At 38.5% G+C, this 11,502-nt stretch overlaps 1 protein-coding gene across 1 annotated transcript; it reads left to right on the top strand.

Moving 5' to 3' along the window:
• The first annotated feature begins 8,740 nt into the window (after positions 1–8,740).
• LOC120626587 (zinc finger protein Noc) lies at positions 8,741–10,695 on the top strand. Its single transcript, XM_039894140.1, has 2 exons — positions 8,741–9,067; positions 9,177–10,695. The coding sequence occupies exons 1-2, from the start codon at positions 8,981–8,983 to the stop codon at positions 10,416–10,418; spliced, it is 1,329 nt and encodes a 442-aa protein (XP_039750074.1). The 5' UTR covers positions 8,741–8,980; the 3' UTR covers positions 10,419–10,695.
• The last annotated feature ends 807 nt before the right edge of the window (positions 10,696–11,502 follow it).

The following is an 11,502-nucleotide window of genomic DNA, read 5'->3' as shown; positions in this document are numbered from 1 at the left end:
TTCTTTATTCTCTACCGACAGATAGATTTAGTGGGAAGAATTTCAATTTTTATTATTCTATTTATTTATTTATTATTCATTTTATATATAGAATAAATAAATAAATACGACGATACACACATCGCCTTCTAGCCCCAAAGTAAGCGTAGCTTGAGTTATGGGTAGGTTACTAAGATAGCTGATGAATATTTTTATGAATATAATACTATGAGTATTATATTCATAAAATGCTTATAATATGAAGATAAAAACCCAGCCACTGAAAAACATTTATTTTTCCATTCGTGGGAATCGAACCCACGACCCAAGACGCAGAAAGCAGGGTCGCTGCCTACTGCGCCAACCGGCTGTAAAGTAGAAGTTTTATATTATTTATACAATGACTTTATTTGTTTGTTTTTGTAAACTTTATTGAACACAAGCAGTAGCATTTGATAGAGATTAAGTTTTATTAAGCAATAAGCCAAACAAAATAAGAAGAAAGAGAGAAATTCCTACCTTTGAAAGTAATTTAACAATGTAAAGGGTAGCGGCGCAATTTGCATAACATACTTAATACAATCATAAAATAACATCTGTACTAAGTCCATATTATTACATAACATAAATAATATTTATAGATATATATGTAAATCATTTAAATTGAAATCTCAGGATGTGCATTCACGATGTCTTCATTTAGCAAACTTAAAAAACCACATATAACTCCGCAAATTGCATATTTGAATATAATATGAATTTACAAATGTTGGTATTTTGTAGATATGGTTTGTACCACCTGGAGTTTGTTCTCCTCTTTTTCTTAATTCTAAGGTTAGCTGCCAGATATGGCTAAGCTATAAGGCCGCTATTTGTATAGCCATCCTTATATATTATGTGGTGTTCAAATAAAGAGTAAAAATAATAGAAAATGTAGGTTTTTCTCAGTCAGCTTTGCCTCCGACGGACGCTGGTCCAGTGGCCACACGGACAAGTGTTACAAGGCGAATGGTACACGGTGAAATTATTTACAGCGGCGGCGTTTCACAAAAGCCCGGCGCGTTTATTGCCGCCATAAATACTGATACAACACCGGGAATATTTATTTCGCCTCACCTGTTATTTATTGCTAGTGCTGCGCCCCGGTTTTTACGCGGTACAGTATTTTTTTCACCCGGGGCGGCTTGTCAAAACGAAATTAAGTCATAATGCGGCATAACAAGACACGGTTTATTACCCGGTATCGGGAATATTTTGACTTCTCTATTGGTTCAGAGTTGTTGCTAACTATGGGGCTGATAAGAAAGCTCTGAGTCACTTGACAGCGAAGGCTAAGCTCGCAGTATATCTATTTGTATATAGTATCGTTCCCACGAGCCACGTTTTTTTTTAGTGGAAAAGCTTTATTGGTCTCCCCCCTCTAAAGGGGTATACCTAAATTAAAAACCACCACGGCATATCCCTCTTGTTGGCTTTGTTATAGGCCCGGGGAACCCCATGCCACCCTTAGCCCTGATTAGTTACTCCGCGCCCCCACTCCAAGGACTCCGAGGAAGACTTCTAGAGCCACCCTGAGATAATTTCGTCAAGCCTTTTACTCCTGGCGTGCTTTAGGTTGAAGTTCCGTAAACAAGCAGAGTTGCTTCATAGTCAGAGCCGCAAAGCTGAAGTGGCATTTGGGCATATATTTCGAAAGACCAATGGACATTTAGGTCTTGGTTGGTGGAGTGGGTCGTAGGCCTAGATTAGGTGGGAAGACAAGGTTCAAAGAGACACTAAGTCTTTGTTTACAACTGGCCCCTGGTTACTGGAAATCTATAATTTCTTAAAAATACATAATATGAAAGAATATACCAGGATTGAAGTTTTTTTTTTTTATTTTTAGTTTTTCTTATTGTAATATTACTTTTGTTTTACTTATTTTTTTGTATTTTTATTATAGTTTGTAGTAAATGCTGCGCACATCTTTAAGTGGCTAGACACACTGATAAGAAGCAAAATACTTGTGATTTTCTTTTAACATGTATTGTGAGCAAGCTGTTGGTGTTCCTTTAGTAAATAGAGTTGTTCTTTTTAATCTCATATCTTTGAGCTTAAAGGTCGATACCTATATACTTTTTGATTGTTTATATTACTTTACGTACCTACATTTATTTTGTAAAATTGTTATGGCGTAATAAAACCAAGTCCTTTGCCCTTTGTTGCCCTAACCTAACCTTTATTTTCCCAAAAGATAATTCGGGTTCGCCGTCTGACAATAGAAAAAAGGCTCAAACTATATTGTTCTGATAACGTTGACGAGCACGGATTTTGTTTCGCTTTTATCTTATGTCCGATAAGATTTACAGAGCAATAAATATTACAATTAGGGGATGAGCGTAAAGAGTATTTTATGGCGACCATAGTACTGAATAAATTACTATATTATGGTGCTGTAAGCTAGGTTTTTCTAAATTACTCGGACGTGGGAGGTCCATTTGAATTTTATAAGTTCAGGCAACAAAAGGATATGTTATATAGGAACGAGCTTTGAACCATGGTTTTATCTATTGAAAAATTACATAAATTAATATTTTCTTGTTTTTCGTTTTCTTAACTTACTATAATTTTTGACAATCAGTAAAAACTGTAGGATGTAGAAAAAAATACGGATGTTTTGCATCGAAACCGGAGTATCCTCAGAAGATGTTGAGTTCACAAATACAATTAGGTACTAGTGCCAACATTTCAATCGTAGGTATAACAGGCACAGATTTGTCTGCTGATTGTTTTGAAATATTTGTTTACACTATCATTCAAATAATGTTATAAGCAAGCTTAACTTTAAATACTAAACGATAAATAATTAATCAATTAATCAATTAATTAGTTAATGAAATGTATTGGCTGGCATGAGTTGATATTTATTAAGTAAGGTGACCCTTCTTCTCCCAAATAAAAAAAAAAAAAAATAAGGTAGTATCAGAAGGTAAAAGATTTTTGACAGACTCGCAATTAGTGCAATTGTCTCAATAGGTAACATTATCTTTATCTTGCACCGTTTCCTTTATAATAACTATTATGGCATTTCCTCTACGATATTCTGCTACCTTAAATTCCTCGTCAAATTCAATAATGTTGAATGTATGTTAATGTCTGTGTTTTATCCGTGCTGTAGATTCAAGAACTAGCTGTTGGCCGTGGCTATGTGCGAGTTTGTTCGGTTTTTCTCTGAGTTCGCAACCCCGACACGCACCGCTAACTTTTCTGGCCTACTCGTATGTGTCAATCAAATATCACTGCTCGTCTAGCGTGGTGGACTACGGCCTAAACCCTTCTGAGAGGTAACACGTGCGCTGTAGTGGGCTGGTGATTGGTTGATCTAAGTATTTATTTTTTACTTATACTATGTACTTACTGATTAATTATTATGCTAGGTTCTAAACTAACTCAAGGAAGGAGAAAGATATAATCTGCAATTTAATGGTGTGAACATTACAATTTAGAATGATACTCAACTTTCAACGGTCATTCTTCTAGAGTTTAGACAGTCGGTTGGCGCAATGGGCAGCGACCATTCTTTCTGTGTTTAAGGCCGTGGGTTCCACCCCCACAACTGGAAAAAAATGTTTGTGTGATGAACATGAATGTTTTTCAGTGTCTGGGTGTTTATCTGTATATTACAAGTATTTATGTGTATTAGATATATTATTCATGAAAAATATTCACCCGCTATCTTAGTACCTATAACACAAGTTACGCTTATTTTGGGGCTAGATGGCGATATGTGTATTGTCGTAGTATATTTATTTTATTTATTTATTAAAGTAAGTCGAAGTAAACCCGTGCTGTTGAAGCAAAATCGAATTGAATGATTGAAGATCATTTTAAAATTCAAGTTTTGCGCCATAACACAAAGCTCTATCCCAACAAGGCAGTGACATAACACAGTTTTTGCTGCTGCCATCCACGGAGCAGTGTGTTCTCTGTTGGCTGTCAGGGCTGGAGTGTAAACAGTAATTTGGTGGCGGCGGCGGTGGCTTTGATCTCGCCGCATCCGCAGATCAATGGCGGCGCATGTTAGAAGAAATGAGCTGGATTCGTACCGATAAATTTTACCTACCTATAGGTACTGTACTGATGCTGTTTCAGATTATACTATCCGTGGATACTTAAGTTTTTACGGTTTTAATGTCAGAGTCATAGACAGAGTAGTTTAAAGGTCCATAGAGGGTGCTTTTAATGTGTACATACATTTGTACATGGTAGTTGAATGATGGTGATAACTAGGTACACTAAAGTTAAAGCTCTTTAACATTTTGATGATTCCAAACTTACTTAGCCGGGTGTTTGTTCTATTTGTTATTAAAAACACATATTAAAGGCTTATCTGGCAGTTGATTCAATTGATAATCGAGTTTAAATTGTTTCAATTGTCGATAGTTTCCTATGTTGGTTCCAGAGTCAAAGCAAAGCAAGCAAAGCCCATCACACCGGTCCAGAGTAATTATTTTAATTTCCTAACCCTAGCTGGGAATTGTGATGATATAGCTGAAATATAAAAACGTCACAGGACACTCGCAGTAGTGTCCAGCTAAGAGAGGTCTTCGTAATCTTGCAACAAAGCTAATAACAAAGTGACTCTCTGCCTATTCTTTAAACCGTATAACCAATGTTGTCTTAATTTGTCAAAAAAATTAACAAACTTGAAAAAAAAAAATAACTCGGGTAATACCGCTGTGATTAACTACTTCTTATAAATCTTTTCTATTCAATTATCATATTTTTGTGTGGGTAATTTATTCGCGGTAGGTAGGTACATAACGTTTTCGTTTCTGCACGCTATATTTTAATGGCAATAAATTGTGGATTATTTTTATTATGAAATGAGTTATATAAAGATAATCTATTCAATTTTCTTTCTCGGTGATAGCCTAGTGGTAAATGCTTCCGCCTCAGTTTCGGGGAGACGATTCATGGCATCTCTAGCCTTTGGAGTTACGTGCGTTTATAATGTAAGCAATTTAAATACCACAATGATGAATAACATCGTGCGGTTACCTGCATGCGTGATAGTTTTATATAACTTTCTTAGGGCCGTTCTAAGTCTACCAATCTGCACTTCGTCTGCGGTGGATTATGGCCTAAACTCTTCTCTTTCTGTCAGAAGACCTGGGCCCTGTAATGGGTTGACCAGGCCGTAGTCATCGCCGGCACAGTACTGATTGACGTTACCCCACGTGACTTTGACAACATTATTAAAAACTCTCAGACATGCAGGTTCTCTCACGATGTTTTCCTTCACCGTTAAAGCAATTGATATATGAATTGCTTAAAACGCACATAGCTCAGAAAAGTTAGAGGTGCGTGCTGGGATTCGAAACCGACCCCCAGAAATTAAAGCCACCACTAAGCATGGTTTATACGGAGCTATTACCTGGGAAGTGGGCTGATAAGGCGTTGATAATGGTGATTCTATTCTACTGTTTCTTGCAAATAAACTTATTCTCATCCTTATGGTATTATTGCTTTAAATAAGTAAAGCGGTCGCTTTCGGCACTTCTTGTAAAAATTTTTTGCTTAATTTTTTACCATTAGAGGCGGTTTACGCGCGAATAAATTAAACTATCGCCGTATAATTGGTTCTGTATCCATTCCGTAAGCCTATTAGGGTAACTCAAGCGCGAAATTATTGGGTTGTGGTTAATTTTGTTACAAAATCTTGCTTTCATCTCAGTTGTTTGGCTAAGTAGACCCATCCGGATTTAATTTCTACCCTATTTAATGGAGTAAGGTATAAAAGCGGGTTTTGATTATAGACATACATACATTTAATATATATATATATATATATATATATAGTAGGTGAAAAATTATTAGTCAGCAATCGTTCATTACAAAGCCAACATCTCATGAGAATGTTCTGGTGTTCGAGAAAAACTTGCGTACTATTCAGAAAGTATAAAGATTGAATATACTATAAATTACGACGTACAGATTCTCCTACTTTTCGCTGACTTAGCAAATTAAGCTTTATGTTCTTCGTAGGCATTAAAAGTATTAAACGTAGGGGGGATTAAAAAGGTGTTAAGTACTTAACTTTCTATTATGACGATTCTAAAAAGGTGTTAAATGAAATGAATGTACATAAACCCCCAAAAGCTAAGTGATACCTACGTAATAGTATTAAAAAGAGATAATCACCTTAACAGGCGAATTGAGCTTAAAAAATAATTAAAAGGTAGGGAAGGTAAGTCTAAAACCTTTCATGCTTTCTACTAACCTATTATTAAATTACTCAGAAGTGGGATATTAAATTAATTCTTAATACTCATAGAATTTCAAATTAAGTTTTAAATTATATTCATTTTAATCTTTAACATATCACGATAATTTAAAGAGATAGGTTATAAAGGCAATTGCACCTTTATTACTTAAAGAAACTACTCAATAAGATCTATACATCCAATTCAATATATTTGTTTTCATATATGTATTTCCTTTTAGTATTTTCGTTCGTTATATCTGTTTATCAAAGTGGTTTGGAGTCTAGCGCACTTTGCCAGCGTGGTGAACTACTTCTCATTCCGAGAGGAGACCTGTGATATTATTGGTAAAAAGATTAAACGTGAAATGCTGAGATTTAAATCAAACTATACTGTCTTTAACTCAATACAGGTATCTATTGCTAATTAGCTTAGATAGGTAGATACTTCCCGCTATAAGCACTGTAGACTGGACAATAGAGTTAATTCGGTTTTTACCCAACGTTAATATCAACGAGCATGGATGGCCTTTTCAAACTGCGACTGAAGTATTCACGAAATAATTGGTTGGCATATGAAAAGGCCAGGTTTTAACGCTCAGGGTTTCCAAAGTAGAGTCGTTAGTCCAAATGTCCAAATCAACAGCCTAAAACAGTTCACTGCTGGACTTAAGGCCTTTCCTAACATCAGGCCTAGCACAGGCATGAGACAAAAAATGTAATGAATATGTCCACCTGCTATAGAACGGGAACATGGAACTGAAGAAATTTATCCCCGTTTATTATATCACATGTTTTATCTGGATATTATTTCCATTTGTGCGGCAATGCTTTGCTAGTTGATAAAACTGTGGGAGAAGATACATTTTTATCCTTTCCCCGGGGAGATTGTTGTCTCCTGCCCATGCTAGCCGTATGGCCAAGTACTCTATACTTATATGCTTATCACTACGCACGTCTTGGTGAGTGCAGCAGCTGGTAGTAGTAGCACAGAGGATGCTGCTGACCTTTCTTAGTTATATTCCCTCTCCTCGTAAGATAGCCTCGGGACGAGGAGAGTGACAACGTTATTCTGATCTGCCGATATCACAGGGCATGCGGAGCTTGGCTAAGGTGACGTTCTACAAGTTAGTCAATGACAAGCTTACTTAGTGGTGGTAGTTGACTAACCTGTTGTAGAGGTAAGGGTGGGCTTCTGATATGTTCTTAAGGGGCAACGTACCTGAACGCTAAATCTCATCGCGATCGAAGCGTTCCATCAGACCAGTCCAGAGCAGAGTGAATTCCCAAATCCTCCTGCCGGAGTTCGAACCCGGGACCTTAAGTTTTAAGAACACAGTGCTCACCACAGGGAGGTCTTCAATATTGTTCGAAGCCAGTTAATTATTTTCAACCACCTATTTTCTCTCCATTAGATGATAAACATATAAATAAACCAAACGTCAGCTTCTTCTTGCTCGCTGAAAAAAGTTAGACATGTACCTAAACGGAAATAAAACAAGCAATTCGAAAAATTAGCGACATTAAAAGATATTTTTATGATAAACGGCATGCGGCGTTTAAATAAAACCATGAGCGTCGCCTAACTAAATTCTCCTTTGGCAAAACATTTCAATTGCGCAGCCAACAAGTGATAACGTCGAAGTCGAGGCACGTATGCCGTGATTTAGTCGCAAACTGGACCAACTATAAACAGCGCGGCGCCTATGCTCCTAAACAAACACTAAAATGCCCACGTAGTACCTACCTACCTACCTAATTTATAGAAGAACTCCGGGCCCGCAAGGCCCCGTATCGCAATAAACATGTTTTTTGTTTCGCATGTCCGCGCACTGTCAAATATATTACAACCCGCCGGGTTATTTACGACCTCTGTCGTCCGCCCATACGTTATACTTAGTATCTTTGTTTGGACACAATAAGCAATATTTCTAAAGGGCCCGACGTCGCTCGCAGCTGTTGATATGGGTTCCCAAATTGACATATTTAATTTGATCGCGACGCGGGGCCCGTTTGAATAAAGCCGTGTTTGACAGGTTTTAGTGTCGGATTAACGTTAACGTTATGGACTTTGTGCTGTCGATGAAGTGAAATATCGGATGGTAGCCGTACTGTAGCTCGTAAAACTCGCATCACACATCAAACGGCTACGGGGAAACGCCATAGTAACGTTCAATTTTCCCCTTTGAACCGAGCGCATCCCAGAACAAAGGCGACTGTAAAAGAGTAAGTAGTTTCAAATGTGTCAGCAGCAAAGCGCCGGCGAGAGGAGCGTTGTCGAAAGCGTAATAAAAGTGGCGCGGAACAAAAAAGCTACAGAGTGTAGCGGAGCGGGCAGGTAGAGTCGCGGCTGCTCAAAGCGACGCCGTCATGGGTGGCGAGCCACCAACGCCATCGCACGTCTCAATCCGCACCCGGCTGCCCGCCATGCCGCCTTTCCTTTTTCCCCTACCGCAATGCAGCTATGTGTCGTTTCCGCTTTATTTTTTATGACTGTGTGCTGCAGCGGAGAGATATAGCGCTGCTTCTCTAACAAAGAATTGAGATATCGCTATCCCTCTCGCGCGGGGCGTGCGGGGGCCCCGGCACGTCGAGCGCTGGTGGGGTCTCGTCTCTCACAGTCACCTCGACCGCCGCCACGGACGCACGCATTCGTTTCCAAAATTCCGCGCGACCGTGCCACAGAGTAGTTGTGTACGCAGAGCTAACAGTGACTTTACGTAAAGTGTAAAAGTGATCGTGAAAGTTTAACTCCAAATGGTCGTTCTTGAAGACGGGGCAATGATGACTACTAACCCGAATCAATATCTGCAGCCAGATTATTTAACACCACTTCCATCATCTGTAAGTATTATTTTTATACAAAAAAAAAAACATTTGACTTTATTTCACCTAAAAAATATAAAAATGTTTGAAAATAGTGATATTAATTTATGTTCTTTCTTTGTTACAGTTGGACTCAAAGAAAAGTCCGCTCGCGCTTTTAGCGCAAACTTGCAGTCAGATTGGTGCTGACACTTTGAATAAACCGCTGCTGCCGCCGCTCGACAAAAAGAAATCAGTGAACAGTGTTAACAGTGATTCTATCAGTCGTTCGTCTCCTAGTGCCACTAAACCGGATAAACCGCGTTCTTCACCTGAAAGCAAACATTTGGCTTTTAAACCGTACGAAGCTAATGTTGTTACTAAGAAACCTGAAGAAACCCGGCCCTCTTCAAAAGCTAGTACCGATAGTTCTGATGATAAAAAATCCGGGAAAAGCACTCCAGGGCGTAAATCAACACCGCCTACAACAGAAAATGGCAAAAACAGTCCTTACAGTGAACAAAAATCTTCACCCGCTGGATCGTCTGGAACAAGCCCGATAATTCGATCTGGTTTGGAAGTATTAGGACATGGAAAGGACCACCTTGGAGCTTTCAAAAATTTACCCGGCCTACCTGGATTCAACCCACTTGCTGGATTATGTTGCCCACCTGGAATGGAACAGCATGGGAATCCAGCCTTTCGGCCTCCTTATGCTGGATCCCCACTTAGTGCCCATCACGCTGCAATGCTGGCAGCGGCTGCTGGGTTTCCAGGGGGAAACGCATATCTCGGCTACGCCAGAGTTAAAACACCATCTGGCGGAGAAACTTTAATTCCAGTTTGCAAAGACCCCTACTGCACCGGCTGTCAATTCTCTGTTAACAATCATCACCTTCTCATGAGTAATGGCGCATGTCCTGCCGGGTGCACGCAGTGTGAACATCAAAAATATAACTTAGCAATGGCAATGGCTTTGTCACAACAAGGTGCCGCCGGAAGCCTACCTTATGCGCAAATGAGCCGCCCATACATTTGTAATTGGATTGTTGGCGAGTCCTATTGCGGAAAACGATTTGGAAATTCTGAGGAGCTTTTGCAACATTTAAGAAGCCACACGACCGACGGATCAACTCCCGTCTCAACTTCTTCCCAACCTTCGCTATTGAATCCCTTGAATCCTTTATTCACGACGGCTGGGCTTCGTGGCGCGTACCCGACGGCACCGTTGAGCCCGCTATCAGCGAGTCGATACCACCCGTATTCCAAAGCTCTGCCTGCAAGTCTAGGCTCATCTCCCTACGGAGCATTTAATCCAGCCTTGGGACCTTTTTACTCGCCTTATGCTATGTACGGTCAGAGGCTCGGAGCAGCTGCAGTGCATCAATAAACTAGTGTAGTGAGGATTAATGACTGACATAATTAATGTTTGTATTGTCCAATTTTCTTCTGTGATATCAATAGACTAATTGATGTTGTAAGGCGTCACGCGCCATGACAAATTTAGTGAATAGTGCAATCTTAAATAGGTAAAAATAATATAAGTTGATTTGCCGTCGGAAGTTTGTTTAAGCGCGGATGCAGAAGGGATATATAAAGACTATGTACAGCCAAATGATGTGTGTAAATAGTAATCTATGTTTAAAATTAAATGAAACAATTTCAAATACAATATCTTTATGAAAATTATACAGTTTTTAATTTTTTATCTCCTATAGATTTTTGCATGTAATAACTTAAAACGAAATATCACTTTAAAGTCAAATTTTAATCTAAGCCTATTTGAATGAAAAAAAAAATGTTAGAAAAGTGATAGAATATTACCGATTTTGATGTACACATATCTATAAACTTAACTAAATACAGAAGTCTAAAAGAGTGCTACCCTTTTCCCCAAAGAACATATTGAAAGGGATTCAACTATTTATGTACTTGTGAATTTAGCTAAGCTCAGAGTGTTGTGTACAACAGAATTGGCAACATTATTCAGTTAGATTTAGATGTATATACCTAATTTATGCATTATAAAGGTTTCGACATATTAATAATTTTAAACATGCATAATAAATACATTAGAAGAGACTGATAAGAATAACACTTAATAAATTATACACCATTAACTCGAGACCGCTTTCCAACACACTGCGAGGCAATAAGCCGGGCTGAATGATTGATTAATGTACTCCTAACGCACACATTAGTGCCGTCAATCAACAGGAACGTAGCGTGATAAAACAAGACTGCAATCACGCGAACACAGGCTTGGCTACCGCCCACCTAACGTGCGCAGAAAAACCACTAACAAAACAATTTTTCTTCATTGAATAGGTACCATAAAAAAGATGAAGTACACAAGAGGAACACGCAAGAAACGCTCAACATCATTAATAACAAAGCCGTGAGCTGTCAGCTCAGTTAATGTGGTGTTTTTTTTAATAAATGCTATTTTGATTAGGCCCATGTCATGTCGAAAA

The sequence above is a fragment of the Pararge aegeria genome, chromosome 9 (assembly GCF_905163445.1).
Source record: "Pararge aegeria chromosome 9, ilParAegt1.1, whole genome shotgun sequence".
Taxonomy (NCBI): domain Eukaryota; kingdom Metazoa; phylum Arthropoda; class Insecta; order Lepidoptera; family Nymphalidae; genus Pararge; species Pararge aegeria.
This window is presented reverse-complemented; position numbering and strand designations above follow the sequence as displayed.